General features: G+C 45.5%; 1 protein-coding gene across 2 annotated transcripts in view; it reads right to left on the reverse strand.

Moving 5' to 3' along the window:
* The window catches only part of dachd (dachshund d), a 96098-nt gene that overhangs the window by 8739 nt on the left and 69566 nt on the right, over positions 1 to 17793 (reverse strand). The window contains exons 4-7 of one of the 2 annotated variants that reach the window (XM_076081921.1): positions 15635 to 15806; positions 15351 to 15526; positions 15093 to 15224; positions 1798 to 1949 (exon numbers count right to left, since the gene is read on the reverse strand). In XM_076081921.1, the coding sequence (XP_075938036.1) occupies positions 1798 to 1949; positions 15093 to 15224; positions 15351 to 15526; positions 15635 to 15806 (632 nt within the window). The remainder of the gene's footprint in view (positions 1 to 1797; positions 1950 to 15092; positions 15225 to 15350; positions 15527 to 15634; positions 15807 to 17793) is intronic. The other variant, XM_076081920.1, reaches the window with a different exon arrangement.

Raw genomic sequence — 17793 nt, forward strand, 5'->3', positions numbered from 1 at the left:
CTTTATCTTCATTTTCTGCTTGGTTTCATTTTGTTGATTTGTGTATGAATATTCAGCGTGCGGATCATTATCAAAGACGACTCGGTGGAGTGTTGGGAGACGGCTTTACTCATGGCTTTCTAATTACCTCGCAGAGCCAGGACTCTTGATGCCAACGGTGCAAGTGCAATGAGAAGGGCAGCAGTGTGCACACATCATTACACTCAGACAGAAGGCAAATACATTCATCTTTCTGACTGGGGGGGGGGGGGTGGGGGGTTCGGGCTGCAGCCTAAATGGCGCTCTGAGTAGACAGGTGTTGTTAAGGTATGCAGATTTACAGTTGAGTGTATCTGTAGTCCTGCTGTCCATGTTAAGTGTACTGGCGTCCACCTATTGGACCGTGAATGAGCTCTTGTAGAAGGTCTCCATGACTTTTAGCATGATGTCAGCATGGAGCTTTCACTTTGTGGAATACTACGGCTTTAGAAACACCTGCTTAGCTTTTGCTTTGGGCACAAATGGGAGTATTTTCACCAATTAGGTCCTCAAGCCTTGACGACAAAATTGATAGTTTGTTAGTGGATATTTAAATGACACACCTGGTGATGGTGTAGTTAGTTGATAGAACTAATGCTTCTTGGTTAAAGTTACTAGAAGGTACTTTTGTATTGTGTGGATTTTGGCGGTCCCTGTGGACAAAAGTGGTAGTGTTTCAGAGCACCAGAGTCCCTCGTTTTACTGCAGCAGGCGTCTGACAGTCGCCTACGCTCACTCCCGGTTCTGGTTTCTGCAGGTGCCCGTGCCGTATTCCCAGCAATACGGCACGGGCCTCCAACAGCGTGGTGTCGGTGTTGGCTCCCAGCAGAGCAGCGAGGTGAAGCTCTGCTCCTGGCTGGAGTACAAAGCCGGATCTGGGTAAGTCTGTGGTGCGCCGGCTTGCTGCCGGAGGCCCCGCTATAGTCTAAGCTGGACTAGTGTCTGGTGAACCTCTCTGGTTTGCAACCCGGTGGCCCCGATGACAATCATTAAGAATAACTACATAGAGATAGCCCATCTTCTTACTGATAATAATTCTTTCTAATGTCGGTCATACAGGCATCCGTTTTAATTGAAGACTGTTTCATTGTGAGTTTCATGTTCCCCGCAGTAACGCTAAGTTTGACAAAAAAACAAATCTTAAATCGACGTCGTCTTGCAGCTTTTTCGCTGATCTTTCAATCTCACACTTTGTTTTGAGCGGATGGAGTTTGCTAAATTAATAACAGCTGGACAACAGCTGTTGAAGGCTCTGAAGAAAACTTGTTAGTGGACCTCGGGTTAAGATATCCGAGGCGATGAATGGGTAGTGTTTGGAAAAGATTGTGGCACCAGTTAGGTTAATGGCAAATTTGCCACTACAGTTAAATAAAAGCAATGTTCTCTGTTTGAAGGAGACGAGAGACGGGAGACGTCAGATACCCTGGATGTATAATGCATCCCGACCTCAACACTCTTACATTACGCTGCGTGTTAACAAAGTCACACTGCTTCCTGCTGGCTGTAAAGATGTTTGAAGCTGTTTAAACAAAACTGCACAGCTTTACTGGAGAAGACAAGTCTTGATCTCAAGTAATATTGAAAATATATTTCTTACAGCAACGGTGTATAGAATTTTATAATGTTCCAGGCTTCCTTGAGACTGACAATATAGGCCTGGCTGAATTAGGTTCTAAAGGTGCTAAATGAGATCTTTTGATGTGTAAACCATCAGAAGATGCTGAACTCACTGCTCCGAAAGTTTTGTCCGAATGCGTTAAGTGTCTTATTAAACTATACCTGTATGTTGGTGAGGAGAGTCTCTATTGACGACAAGCCATCTGGGAAGAGAAATGGTGAGGGGAAGCCAGGAGGCAGATACTGATGCTGTCCGGCTAATGACAACCTCTCGTAGCTATCTCTTGCTGTTGGGGTGCACATTGAGTTGTCCTCTGCAAAGAAACACAGAAACATTAGAAATTGATTCATCATTCATAGAACACTATTTGTGAAACCTGAAAAAAACAACCAAGTGTTAGAATATGTGAGTAGTTTTTGGCAATGCTGACACATATTGACCCTGATTTGAATGGAACCAGTAGGGGCGACTGGATTATTGATTTCCAGAAGCCAATCCCAGCTCCCCCTTCCTCCCAGACAATGTAGTGGACTGGCTGGCCCCTCGGAGACCCCTTTGTATTGCTTCTTCTCAAGTGTGGGGTTAAACAATATCTACCGGGACATAAATCCAGCCTCCCCCATTTAAGAGATGTCATGCGGACTCCGAAATCAGAAGCAGGCCCGCGCTTCAGACCCCAGAGGGCTCCGGGCTTCCTTTTGTGTATGCACGCACGGGTGCCTGTCAAACCTAAGATGACATCATCCTCCATTCATCACCGGCAGAGAGGGGTAGGGCCCTGCCATCTGCCGTCCAGCCTTTTCTCCACCGGGCCTCAGAGGAGGAGCGAGGAGGGAGGGAGGCGAACCGGCAGACACAGATACAGCCTGGTCAAGCTAAAACAGTATGTCTGACACATGTTTTTTTGTCCAGTGAGCGTTTATCAAGCCAACAATTTTGTAAGTGCTACCATCTTGCAGAGAGCCGGTTTATTAAACACATCCAGTCTAAAAATGAAAAAAAAGGTCTCTGCAGGAAGTCTGCGCCATCAGCTGTTTAATTGTTAATTCCATGGAAAGGGTGGGAGGGGGGGGATAAAGTTTTATTTGTAATGTGGAGTCCTGGCTGCCTCGTGCACGGCACCTCTCTGCTCTCATCCAGTATTCATATCTGTTTGTGTGGCAGGCAGAATCTTGTACAAACAGCGGAGTGGAGCCGAAACAGCCCCAGCCTCTCCCTCCCATCAATATTCACCAACGCTCGCCAAGTGCTGCGAACAGCTGGTCTTACATTAATTAGTTTAAAGTATTTATTTCACCCATCCTCAGAGCAGATTGAGCAAAAACATTGGAGATTATTTCGAGCATCTGCAAATGCCCTGGAAACATCTCGGCGCCAAAAGTCGAGTGTTAGGATTCACAGTTTAGGTTTGTAATTTGAAGAAGGATTTTCTTTTTATCTTCCATGAGGGGAAGACGGTGAAATATGCACCGCTGGTCCGTGGAGAGAGTAAACAACCTTTTCTCCTTTTTCTTCAGATGGAGTTCACTCCTGTTGATTAATTAGAATGGATGGTTGCCTAATGGATTACAATTTGTTTATAATTTGACTTCATAAAAATAATGAATTGCCTACTTTTAAGAAGCCACTCCTGTGCTAATTTGTTTTTGTTTGCCGCAGTCCTGCCTGTGTTTGGAGGCGGGCGTCTGGGTGGAAACTCTCCTTTACACGGCGGCACGACATGAAAGTCCCATTTTATCTCAATAAAATAGCTAATCAAAGATCAAAAGCATTACAGTTGGCTCCAGCTCAGGTTGATATAGATGTATTGCATGCATTATATGCATGCATCACCCACCTCCAATAAAATCACCATAACAACTAGAGACGTTAGTAGACCTCGGGGAAAGGTCTGCTGTTGTAGCTTTGTAATTGATTTGTACTGTAGGCACTTTGTCCCTTATTTAGTGTTGGCATTAATCATAAATCATTGCTTTAACAAACTCGGGCTTCCCACTCAGCAGGCCTCCCCTCCAACACAATGTCGGATCACACGGAATATTTGATGGCTTTGTTGCGGGGGAAACAACCTGTCATGCTCTGGGAAAAAAAAGAAAAGAAAGCAAACAGCGTGTTTTGTTCGACAGACTCCGACTACAGTACAGCACCCCCTTGTCAGATAACATTTCCACCAGGAGCTATGCATAAACACAGCCGTTTACAAACACAAAACAAACTAAGGAAGTGGGAAGCTAATAAGTGACTAATTTAATCAATATAATCAAAACAGGCTTAATGAAACTCAGATGTAAATTCCAGCGGAACAGGATCTAGATCTGTGGTTTCTGTAGCCCCCCCCCCCCCCCCCCCCCCTTTTTCTCTCTCTCTGTGCCTGGCTGCAAATGCTGGCATGTGTTTGCATGTTTATTTCTCACCATTGCTCCGAAATCATTGACTTCAACTTAATTACAGCGACAGGCGTTGGAGTGATGGGGGCCGGGCGGAATGGAGTGCTCTGTTTCCAGGTGATATTTCTCCACTAGCGAGCCTGCCAACAGCAGCTGTGACAGCCTCTTGTGCTCAACCGTACGGTAAAGGTACAGTTAAGGCCCCCCCCCCCCTACCGACTATGAAATACTGCGTGGAAAAACACTCGCAGGTCACCCCTGTCACAAATAACATTTCATGCACAACTGTTTCGGCGGATAATAGGAGCCACAAATAAAAATGGGACGCTGTAAATACAATGCCTTCTGAATGAAATGCCATAATTTAAAACAACGCCCCTCCCTCCCTCCTCCCTCGCTCCGTCCTCCTCCACCCTGCTCTCAATAGCTGCAGAGGGAGTCCTTGACAGTGTGCTAGCAATGATGAATCACCTATCCAGTTAATTTTCTCACTCCTCGTGTGTTGTGCTGCTAAAACAGGGGCCCAGGAATTGACTTGACAAACTATGAATGTAAGAAATATCACTTGGAGGGATCTGGGCTTATCTCCAATTTACATGTTATTAGATTTGTGTTGCAAGCAAGGCACTTGGACCTAGCAAAGCTGAGGCAAAAAAATAAATAAAAAAGATGTGGCACATGATAACTGGAGATAAAACATGTCTAAAACCCACTTGAAAGCCTTTGAAATATTTGATGGGAGAGTCGCGGGGAGCAGAGAGAGAGAGAAGCAGAAGGAAACTGGCCTGATTTAAAATGTGACAGACACACACACTGCAATCTGTGGTAAATCTAGAAGAAACCTTGGGAAATTTAGCTGCAATCTCTGGATAAATAGCTGTAATTGACCTTGGGAGTTGAAAATGTGCCATATGTTTCTGGTTCCTGTGTTTGAAACTGGGTCCCTCAGGACAATTCAGCTGAGTCCTCGCACGGAAGGCAGCGGGAGGAGAGGAAGGTACGGAGAGACACACAAAGAGAGAGGAGGAGGACGAGAGAGGGATGCCGGGAAAAGGAGGAGATAGATGGTTGGAGACGGAAGACAGATGGATGGATGGATGGATAGGTGAGGCTGAGGAAGAGCAGGCTGGAATAGAATGGGTGTGCAGAGAATGAAAGACTGACAGAGAGGAAGAGAGATAGGCGAGGGAGAGAGGGGGGGAGGAGGAGAGCAGAGGTACATTTGGCCGGCCAGTCAGTGTGATATATTGACAGGTGAAGCCTTTGTCCTTGCAAACCGGTGTTCCTCCCAGCAGGAGGAACTGAATGCTAAACCTGGAGGTTGTCAGCACAGCCAACACAAAGCAAGGCGCTGCTTCTCACTGCACAATTACATTTGATTTGACCTGCCACAGGCTGCCGAGGAACCAGCCTCCTTCAAATGGAGTAGTTATGACCTCTCGGACTGCCATTAGCTAGCCAGCGCAGCATTATTCCCCCTGCACTTAACGCGCTGGATTTGGAAAAATCTTGTCAGGGGAAATATCTTGTCTTCTGGAACACATGCAGTGTAGTTGCCTGCAATTTGAGCACTTTAAAAAAAACATGAGGCCAGCTTATCTTGCGAGTGATGTCTGCACTCTGAAAGGTCTTTCAGGCAAAATACATTCAGCTTTAGCTGTGTGACAGTTTGAAGCAAGAGCTCTTATAGTGTGTCATAACCTTATTTGAATAAATGTAGATATTGTTTTATGTCTCTTGCAAAAGCAAGATTCCAAGTATCCTCCGCATCCTTTACAGAAAAATGTTACTTGATAGTTTATAATCAAACTACTGTAGCGTTAGATTGACTTGCTGGCACACTTTTCTTAAAAGGACAGTATACCCCAAAATTCAAAATCCATACTGCATATTTCCTCTTACCTGTAGTGCTATTTATTAATCTAGATAGTTTTGGTGCGAGTGTTGGAGATATCGAAGGTTAGACATGTCCGTCTTAACTCAAATATAATGAGACTGTGTGGCAACCGGTTCAACAGCAACGTGTCTTTCCATGAGTCATGACCCGGTTACTCAAGATAATCCACAGAGCTTGTAGTGAGGAGTTTAATGGAGGGACTACTTTCTACACCCCCCCCCCCCCCAACCGTATCACTGCGCAGAACGCCGAGAGACTCGCGACGCAACAGCGGGAGACGCAAACATCAATGGCTTCCTCCTCGGCTGCGTTGCAACGTTGGCTAGCTTGGCGACGCTAGGTGAGCTAGCAGTGTCGAGTACAAACGCGCGCTTCCTTCTGCACAATGTTCAAATGTATTTTTTTAGCAACACACTGAGTGCCATATAGTCCAATTATATTAGATAAATGGCAGACATCTCTGCGGCTGATACCTCCAACACTCACACCAAAACAATCCAGATTGATAAACAGCACCACAGGTAAGAGGAAAGATATGTATCTTTGCTTTTGGGGTGTACTGTCCCTTTAATGAACCTGCAGGACATAGGGCGAGAACGTGTGTGACAAATCCATACAAGACAAATTCCTTTAAAATGACCATCACTTTCATATGCTGTGCGTGTGTGTGTGTGTGTGTGTATACGGTGAAGAAAGAGAAAGATGTATGCAAACATAAACCCTCACACACACACACACACACACACACACACACACACACACACACACACACACACTCTCATTACACACATGCACAGCACACACACTAATGTGCCCTCATCACATTTAAGCTAATTTCCTTTTCATCACGGAGAGAGGAAAATGAGTGTTTGCCCCATCCCTGCTGGGGGACAAAGTCAAGAGCCCCGGTCGGTTTGGGCTAGATTAACAGGTAACATTTGGCTCCCACTCTCTTATCACAGCATGAAAATCAAACCGCGTGCTTTTTTTCTCCCCTCTCCATTGCTCTCTCCTTCTCCCCTCCCTTAATGTTCACTTCACTTAGAGATGAAATCGCTTGCTGCACAAACCCATTTGGAGAGAGGAGAGAAGGTGAGCGGGATAATCAGGCTGGCCACTGGGCCGTGTTTCCTAAATGCTCTCCAAAACATTACTGTGCACAGGCATAAAATTAGCACCGAGACCTTAAAATGTTGACATTTAGCATGACTTTTTGGAGAGTGACACCCTCATATTTTCTTGTAGGATATCATTAAATCTCAACTGCCCTGTGGCTGTGCCTTTTCCATTAATAACCAATTCGGTGTGTCACTTCTCCCTCTCGCTCCTTCTCTCTCTTGCCACCTTTTTAAAGTAATGAGTTCATTGCTTTGCCTTAATAAATTGAATCGTATTCTCAAGGCCAACGTGAAGATAGAGCCACAGATGGACAGGCTGCGCGGAGGAAATAACCATAAATCCTTTACTGTCACAGAGGCGGTTCCGGGGTGACAAAAGAAGACAATCGCGATGCTCAATTGGGATCACAGCGATATTACAAAAGACACAGTTAAAGGTTGATCCTCTCTTTTAAAACTCTCCTTTTACCGGCGTGGATCAAGAACATCTTTTCCTTTTTATTGCTGTCGCTGCTGAGACAACACCCGCTAATGATGAAATTCGAGAATCTAATCACGCATGGAGATCAGAACACTGACGGATGATTGTACCGTGATATTCTGCAGTGTACACGACGCGACCCACAGCGCAGGGAATTATCTACTGCACATTGTGCTTTTGGAGCATAGATTGCAATATTAGGGCACGTACAATCAAAATAGATTTCATCATTTCGTTAATTGTTAGCTGGAAAAAGAGAGAGGAAAAAACAGCAAGAGAGAGAGAGAAATGGAAACAGAGAGAGCAAGAGGCAAGGGAACAGAATCCGTGTTGACTTCCATTCAGGAGGAAGATATCTTGTCTTTTTATGCGGCCCATGTCATATTTATTGCATAAAGGTCAGAGTGTTCATTTGTTCAAAGTCAGCGTTTTCCCTCTCTCCTCTCCTCTCCATGTAATAAATGCAGGGGGCTATGTCATTATCGGACCTCTGAGGATTACGGGCTTGGCTGACTGTGATGACTGCATAAAAGCATGCAGGACTTTTGTTTCTGCCAGCGCGCACCTTCAAATGAGCTCTTAAAGCGAAACAGTGGCGGAGACGAGATGGCATTTTGTAGAGGGAATATCGCAGTCAGGAGGGCGGAAACAGAACGGGGCGAGGCCATTAAAGGTCGGGGATCAAATCCACGTCCTTAGTTTTTCAGTCGAGTCGACGGAGGCTCAGGGTGGGGAGGGCCAAAAAATAAACTTGTGGCTCAGAGAAGAAAATGACAGCCGGGCAGACTTGAATGGATTTCTGTAATTCACCTATTGAGCTCAAACTGTGGACCGGATAATACCCAGGGAAGGACATTATAGCGAGGCACTTTGAAGGTGTTTAGATTGTCTTTGGGTATTGACCTCCGTTGACCGGGTCCGTCTATTGACAGAAGAATCCCAGAGATTAAATTGGCCTCGACTATTGATTGGGTATTTTGCCTGAATCATCCCCGTTTCAGAAGGGGGGATCATTTGTACTGTACACACCCCACTAATCTCTCTGACCCACTAATCATCGAGCCTTTTACCACCCCCCTCCCCCCCCCCCCCCCCCATACACTCTTTGTTTAGTTCTCCTTTGTTTGGCATTTATTAATTCATTAGAGCAACTTCGCATGCAGCTTAACTTTAGACAGTGACTGGGGAGTCCTGTTTGCACACGATAGCAATGCGCCACCGAATGTGCGCCCCGACGTCGCAACGCACACGCCAATTACATATTGATAATTAAGCATTCAAACAAACAAACAGAGAGGAAATCCCCCCGTAATCACCGGGTTTTAATGGAACAAGCATTAGTTTGGTGTGGTTGGCCAGATAGCCTGCTGCTAGATCAGAGCTTGGAAGGGGGGGGGGGGGGGGGGCACATTGGTGTCATTGCCTGGCATTGCAATCCTACAGGGAGAGCGGCTACGCCGCCGCTGAACGGGCGTCGTCGACAGCTGACGCTAATCCAGACTGGATGTACTGAGCTGCTTTTAAATGACGACCGAAGAACAAAAAAAGAGGAACTTGCTCTGCGGCGGCCTAGCTCAACAAACAAAATTATAAAAATGGATGCAAATCCATTAGTAGCTCGGGTTTCACAGTTATGAAAATACTTAAGGGCTTTTAATAGGAGCGGCGTGTTAAACGCGCGGAAATCTGTTTTGATAACATTATTCATAACACTGGCTCGGGCGCCGCGTGAATTAATAACACTTCATTTACAGAACGGAAGAAAGCTGTCATGGTATTTCCAGTTAAAGAGATTAATTTTTAAACACCTAATTGACAGGCCGGGGTTAGGCGGGATAAGCAACACGCTGTAAGGCTGCAGCTGCAAAGTCAAGGTGACTGGAAAACTCAGAGAGAGGCTTTCAACAAAAAAGGGAAAAAAAAGAAAAAGCAGAATAGAGAGCAGATGAGGGAGGGAGCGGAGAGAATTAGTCCTGGAGCACTTCTCCCTCCCGCCCCCTATTCTTCCTCTCTTTATTAGGAATGATTTACTCTCTCAGTGAAAGGATATAAAAGCTCAAGTATAGCGGCGTAATTATCGCGGAGTGAAAATTTAAAGGTTTGACTCACAATGTCCTCAAGTCGGCGAGCAGACTGCCAGGCGATAAGAGCGACTGTGTTTTTCCGATGCGCGGCGCGCAATTGGTCGTGTTTTATGGGCTTTGCCGAGGAGGAGCACACAAACAGCACTCGGCTCCACAAGTCTGTAAACATGATGGACTGTGGCGAACTGCTAGGGCCCGGTGTTTACCTTGGCAGAGCTCGGCCCTGGCAGCATGTCGGCGGCACCACTTAATTACTGTTTACATGTAAATATTACAATTATACAAACAAACCCCACGGAAATGTCTCCAAAAGTACAGAAATACATATTCAGGGTCAACCTTATCTGTCCGCAACAGTTGCCCCGCCGCTCAGGTGCGAATTTGTTTTGAATCGCAAATTTTTTTCCCCCTCTCCCCGCATTGTACATAATCTTCATAATTGTTTAACGCCGTTGTCCAAGGGCATCCGGGTAAATGTGTTCCCGTAATCTGCATAATGGCAGATGCTCGGATATGTAAAACGCACCTTGTGTTTTCTCAGAGACGAAGAAGAAAAAGAAGAACAACAAAAAGAAAAGAAGGTTATTGTTCAAAACAGGTGTTATCAGGACTGAGGGCCGTGATCATTAATGTCTCCAGTCGAGACCGTGAGAGATGATTGCTTTGATTGCGGACCTGCCCCTCCTGACGGCCCACACGCATCTCTCTCTATATATAGTGGAGCACCAGTGCCTACTGTGCATCTCTAGTATGGCTGAGTAAAGCACTTGTTCATTTGCAGCGAAGGGTAACATGAAACAGGCCTCAGCCTCCTGATGGACAGGGAGATTTCACCTTCGCCAGTGAATGATAATGCATTATTAAATTTGCCTCTCTGCTCACTAGATACACTTAGCTGACCACAGCATATTTATCTCCCCATCCGAGGCTCGCGTCTTGGCAGGAGAGAGCATTCTGTCACTTTTGAGGCATTTCAAAGATTAAAAAGAACCTCTCTCTTTTCAACGTCCCTAAAAGCATCCCACCCGCCCCCCACCACCACCACCTTTTCAGTGAAATGTGATTAGCAGGGGATGGTGTCACGCAATGGAACATTCATGAGCAGGAGAACAAATATCCAAATGAACTCCCGTATCCTCGAGGAATAGCCCCCTCTCTGCACCATCAGCAATCTCTCTCCCTCTCTCTCATGCACAGGGGGCCGGTGGAAATTTGATTGATCCTCTATTGAATTATTTTTTTGCACTCTTTCATTTCAACGGGACGCACTGACAAGTTGTTTGATCATAAAGCATTATTGTCTGCCAAGTCACATTTCAGGGTTGTGATGGCTAATGATCTTGCCTCCCGACTTAGGGAAAAGTCAGGTAGTCAGCATGTGTTTGAAGCCTGCAAACGCCAAGGACACCGGTGGGGGGGAGGGGGGGGGGGGACTGAGCAAAACACTACGCATTAAAGTCAGAAAGATGAAGAGAGTAGGAGCTCGAACGTATCGAACTTTTCTTTAACGATACTGTTGCGGGGGATACCGTCGACGTCGGTGAAATATTTACGCTGCGACTGATGCCTAAACTTTTACCGGACCCAAAGTCCCCGAACTTTCTTTTTTTAACATTGCGAACGCAGAACAAAGACTACAAAGGACTGAAATCACTTCTTTTTTGCCCTTTTCATCTTTTTTTCTAAAGACATCCCCGCTCTCTACATGAGCCCATCAGTGTCCACAGGTCCTTGCCCAAAGCAGCTGCATGTAATAGACTGTGACAACCTCCATCACTCTAACTGTGAACCTGGGCACAGTGCACCAGCAGCCACCGGGCACCTACTGTGGGCAGCATCCTGACAAAGAGAAGGCGTGGCCAATCTTTGTCCGTCGTGGTCACACCAACGATTGCTCGGTTGATAGCAGGCAGGGGGAAAAAGATGCACCTCTAGGTGCTCGGGAGGACATTAGAGAGCATCTCCTGTTGTGTCAACAAGAGTGTACGACGTTCAGCCGGGGGAAGAGCCGATATCGTGTTACCGAGTGAATCACCTCCGCTTTTAAAATATGGTTTACAGAATCAGTTTACCCGCCGACTCTCGGGTGAAAAATGAGAAGAGATGTGGCATGTTTCACTGCAGCGGGAGGGCTGCCGTAGAGTGGTGAAATTTGTTTGTTGGCAAAATGCTCAAACTGCCACATGGTATCTGCAGAATCGTGGACGTACATACATATGGCCCGTGTTTCAAACATCTTCTCTCTCCTCCCTCAAGGGAAAGAAAATGATGTCAACTGTTTGATGTCCAAAGTGAGTTTACAGCCAAAGGCTTCCGTACCTTTCAAATCCCCCCCCCCCCCTGTTTGTCAGCTACCTGCTGTTTTTCACGGGACAGAGGCTTGTCGGAAGCTATCGCCACAGACTTTCTGTTTGAAGCAATTCAATTAGTTACATGTGAGATAACACTTAGTTCTCCCTCCTCACACGTCGTCTAATCTCCGCTTTTTAACTTAAAACTTGGACGAAAAACAATCAAGTTCAAACAAACAAGCTCCCTGAAGAGGAAAAGAAAAACCATCTGGTTACTCTGCACCGGGTGACACAACTTTGGAAATGGCTCTTTTTTAGACGACAACAAAAAAACAGCCTTTGTCCTTCATCGGCAGAGATGACATGAAAAAGACGCGGTGCGTTCACAGGATGCGAGTGATGTGCCGCTCTAGTGTCCGTCTCTGAGGTGTCTGGCTACTCGCAGAGCTTCGGCCGGCGCGTCCTCCCTCCGCGCTCCACTGTGCTCCCTGTTTCTGAGAGTGCGTCGCGAGAGAGATTAATTTAATGCTCTGCCAGGATCATAAAGATCAAACAAGTGGAGAGATATCATTAAACCATTGGAATGTTATCTCATTTATCTAAACAAACCGACGCGACGAACAAGCCTAATTAAAAGAGCTCGCCATAAACAAAGGATGGCGAGGCCTAACCCCCCCCCCCCAGCTCTAACAATGGAAACGCATTTATTTTATTAATCTAATGCATCATGTATCATATCATTACAGTTCAATATATCTATCATTAATTTTATTCCCTTCACTTAAAGCTTTTATTGGAATTACTTTGGTTATTGGTTCTAATGTATTGGTTACCTCTGGATCTGGCTGCTACAATCTCTCTTATCTCGCTGCATAAACCTGTGCATGTTATTCAAATTGCCTCATTTATTATGATAGCTTCCTCATGTAAATTGTGCTGACTGCTCGCCCTTGCACAGTCCTCATTAGACTAATGAAAACCTTCAAACGAAAAAACTAAACAACCTGCCAAATAAAGGTCTGGGGTTATTATGAAAATTACAACTGTGGGAGCCGGGAGAAGCTCTCTTCATTAATTCATGCTCAGCAAATTGGTAACTAATTTAGTTGCACTCCTCTGCATTAATGGGTTATTTTATAAAAATGTTTTCCACAGCCCGAGACCTCTGGTGCGCACACTGGAGAGAGCTCAGAATCCTAATCAAGTCCGGTGACATATTAGGAATTGACAATCTGGAAGAGGACGCGGCACGTGTTTGTGGATGCGTGCGGGTCAACTGGGTAGAACTGGTGTGGATTGCCGGGTCATTTGCTTTCTCCTCTAATATTGCGAAGGAATTACAGACCATTTGTGTGCATTATGTATATATACGTATACGCGTGTATACGAGGCACTCAGGCTGAGAAGTAGGATTTCTGCTACTGGGGAAAAACATCCGGTTGATTTAGTGTGTGGATTCTTGGTTAAATCTCCTCCTTTCTCTGTTTGCCTGACTCTCTTCTTGTCACACACAGACACACACTTACACACACACACACACTCACACTCAGGCACAGACAGTTAGTGACCCATAAATTCCTCTCCTGATCCTGCTAATTATTACTATTCACTGCTTCACACCCTGTGAGTGAAGGTCTAACACTGATCTTCACGTCGGCCTGGCCAACAGGGAACATACAGCCCGCTGATTTCCACAGTGGTTTTAATATCATTATCAGCCTCGCCCCACCCTGCATCACCCAGCACAGCACAGCCCGCCCTGCTCTGCTCAAAGCCAACAGAGAATACTGAAATCTATTATTTGCTTCACTTTGTATTTAATCCGCCACGCTTAGTAGATCTTTATCTTTTTTTTTCTCTTTTCTTTTTCACAAGCACGGCAAAATTGTAATGAAATAATGTCAGTAATTACTAACACAAACATTTGCTCCGGACAATGGGACTGAGGTTCAGTGTTTTCAGTGAGTTCAGAGTTAATAATGATGTCAGCAAGCCTGCTGCTCTGTGTAAACGGCTCCTTCTTTCCCACATTTATGTGAAAATATCAACCAAAACTAATACAAAATGCAAAATCTGTATGAAAATCTAATTCTGAGAACATTCAGCAGCCACACTCTTAATGTTTGTGTATTTGTTTTAAAGAACCTACAGCAGCTCTTTTTCTTTTTTCCCCCAATTTGTCTTTTAACTTTCTGTTAACAGAATAGTGTTCTTGGCTGTTTACTGTAACTGCAGTGAACAGCGTCCTATTACAGCAGAGGTCAGGGGTGCATGGAGGCGTGAAATAGGGGGGTAAATTAGTTGAAAGTGATTAGAAGATAAAAAAGTATTGTTTGCAGAAAATTGCTAAAAAAACAATGCACTTGGTCTACAGATTGTTACTGTGATCATATCCTGTGTAGTGTAAAAGGCTGACACGTGTTGTAAATGCGTAACCTACAGCAGGTAAACACTGTTGTGTTTCTGTGGGGTTCCAAAAAACAGAGATTGCTCCAATAAGCACAACGTGTGCGGCGTTTCATCCAAACAATTAAACACATATTTACACCACAGGTTACCTCTTCTTAAGTGCATCTCTGGTTTGTAGTCTGTGAAAAATGCATATGAAACTAAGAGTGTCGTTCTGGAGTATCATTAAACTGACACAATCTACAGCTGGGATCAACAGGAACAGGGGCTGACTGCAAATCCTGACAAAGACTTAACAATTGTTAAATAAATTAGATAAATAATCTTAAAAAAACTGAAATTTCAAGTGTTGGGTACACGAGGCATGCAGATGGTTTTCTAGTGTCTTGTAAAGTTAATGATAACATCGGTGATATCTTCCACTCCAATTGATGTCACTTGAAGGCACCCTGACCAACAAGTCATCCACATGTAGTCTCCACTGTTACACATTTCTATGCACATCTGCAAACCTCTGCTCTCCATAAACCGTTCACATTACAACGTATTTTATATGCAACTAGAATAAAGCCGGTCCAGTAGAGCACAGTATTCAGCTGCTTGTTTCTCATAGCAGCTGTTATTTTCATACATTGTGCACATTGAATAGAAGGAACTAAAAGTTAATGAAGTCCTTCACTTACAAACGTATATTGTGAGCCGAAACAACACAAATCACAGCTCATTTCTGGAGCAAAGAATTCACAGCATACGGTGCATCGTTTGCCTTGAAGACGGGACCTGACTCACCTTTGTCGGAGTGCATCCTCTTCATTTCGTGGCTCATGTCGTGGGCCAGGTCTCCCTCCTTAGGCCCGGGCGGCATGTTGGGGGACAGCCCTAGCAGGGCGTGGTTCATGGACAGGCCGTTGTGGTGCATCGCTGGAGAGGGAACGACAGAAACACAGGGGGCATTAGGAACATCACAGAGAGCGCGTCTCTACTCCGTCTTGCGTAGATTGGACACGAACAAACAATCTGCGCGGCGCGGTCGCTTTTTTTCTTCACCATTTATCTGTGTGACAAACGTACGTATCCTGTCTGAGGAGCTTTCCGTGTGGGCCGGCGAGCTGGACACGCTGCTGCTGCGGTGGGACGACGGGTGACTGCCCGGCCTCCTGTGGTCTTCTAAGGAGGGAGCTGGGGAGGGACTGTCCGGCACCCGTTCCTGAAACCCCAGCAGCGCCAGAAACACACAACCCAAAAATAAACATCCACAGTAGCCCACAGATAAACACATTACGCCACAGGACGTTACGTTAGAGCGTCTGAACCGTGGTTAAAAATGTACCTTTATAACAGAGGTGACCATTCTGGAGGGCAGACTCTGGCCCTGTGCTGCGGCCGCCATGTTGGCGATGGTGTTGAGGTGGTTCATCTGGCTCATCGCCATGGTGACGGAGGCCGGGGGCAGGCTGACTGGGATCAGGGGGTGTGGCATCATCATGAAGGGGAGTTCCAGGCCTGAAACGCAAGAAGATGGTCTGTTGGTTACTCAACGATGCGTGTTATGAGTGAGATGTCCACGGGGGAAACTTCGGAGGATTTGGCTGAAAACTCCCCAAAAAACCTGCTGCGGTTTTAATTCAGCAATCAGTAATTCCCACCACTGAGATCCCCTTTAACACCGCCGTCCAATAACACTAAAGCTTTACACTGCCATCCATTAGCGGGAGGAAAAAAAATGGAATAATTCAAATGAATCGCTTCGTTCCATGTTAACATAATACACATAAATGTTTTACAACATATGTTAATAATAGATACTACTGCAATGATAATAAAGAAAACGGGGATGATAACTATATACACACATTCGTTCAAAGACCAAAGTTTACACAGCAATAAAGATGCATCAATTATGCTGCGATGAATAAAGAAAATAAAAAAGGGCACATTATGGAAATTGTCTCAATATTTACATATACAAAAATATCTCTGTAAAAACAAAGGCAATCTCCAAAGCCATTACCCAAATGACTAGTTAAATGTGCTAATGACAAACAAGTAGCGTCAGACCGCAGTATGGCAATGACTTTAGGCTAATTATAGCAGCCTATATTCCACAGCACAGAGACCAACGAGAGTCAAGACACTTTCAGCTCGCACAATAATGGGATTTTCATTTCTTTTCTTCTTTTTAAACACTCACAAATTATTCCATTACAACATCAGATGTCTTACAAATGTTTTAAATTATTCAATTGCTGTCTGGCAATGGACTCCTAATTGGGAAAATTGAAGACATTAGCGGTCCGAAAATGTAAAGAATGTCTTATAAAGATACCAGGGGGGGGGGTTGGTCACTATGACTGTGGCCCTGCGCTGTGCTTCTGAATGGCTTAATGAAAACAAGCCAACTTTCAAAGGACACAAGCACGGACAGAAGGTCAGAGCTAGGTGTCTGTACACCCCCCCCCCCCCCCCCCCCCCCCCGCTCCATGGGGACTTTGAACTGGCAGGATCAAAAGTGACTGGGAACAGTTTGGTCTCATTCCTCCGCCACTCAGATGCTTTTCCTCAAATGCTTTAAAGGAAAAAAACCTCACAGACACTATTGGATCTGATTGAGCCTCTCTGTTGATTTTTCTCTCCTTTATTCTTCTCTTTCTTGGCAGCCCGGTTCAAGGTAAAAAAAATAATAAATAAAGGCTGCGTGAAAGAAAGAGGATAAAAAAAAAAAGAAGAGAAAGATAGTGCGCTACAGAAAGCCGATCCACAAAACAACTCCGCTCCTCTCTTCTGACAAAACATCAGTAGCCAAAGGGCAAGGAGATCTGCATGGCGACGCCTCCAAAGAGAAGGACACTGGTTGAAAATGAAAGGACATGAGAGTACTCCTCTCCGTCCCCCGTCCCCCCCCCTTCTAAAGGCAGCATTGATTTCCATAAGAAAGATGGCATGCAGTTCCTCTGTGGCGAGTATTCCCAAACAATATAAAGCAGTGGAGATTAAAGGGAGGCGGGAGCCAAGCAGCACCTTGTACCAGCGCCTCCGCTGTCGCTCAGGCTGAATCAATTACCGCTCAGCAGGCTAAGCTCAATTAAAAAACACCACAGAGGGGCCTGATTGCGGGGGTACTTACTGTAGGACAACATGGGGAGCTTTAGGCTACCTATCAGCCTTTCAAGGCCACTCAAGGGCCGGAGTGAAGAGCCTTATTCTGCCTTTGTGGTGGATGCATTACACCCCTTCAATCAGATACAGCTACACTCAGAAAGACACATAGACTTAAGCGGCAACATTTCTCAGCAAATCAAACGGACTACTCCGACTACTGTTAATCACATGTCGATGGTGTACGGGCTTTACGGGATGTGTCTCCACCTGAGACGCAGCCCGGTGGTGGGGGAAGGAACACTGGACCTCTGTTCGCTCTAAGTGGCATTAGTCTCGCTTTCAGCGGCTGTCCGGCCCCTTTCATGTCACCCCGTCCTAAAGCGCTGTTCCT

This window comes from Anarhichas minor, unplaced genomic scaffold (genome assembly GCF_050575085.1).
Source record: "Anarhichas minor isolate MPS153535 unplaced genomic scaffold, ASM5057508v1 ptg000087l, whole genome shotgun sequence".
NCBI classification, from domain to species: domain Eukaryota; kingdom Metazoa; phylum Chordata; class Actinopteri; order Perciformes; family Anarhichadidae; genus Anarhichas; species Anarhichas minor.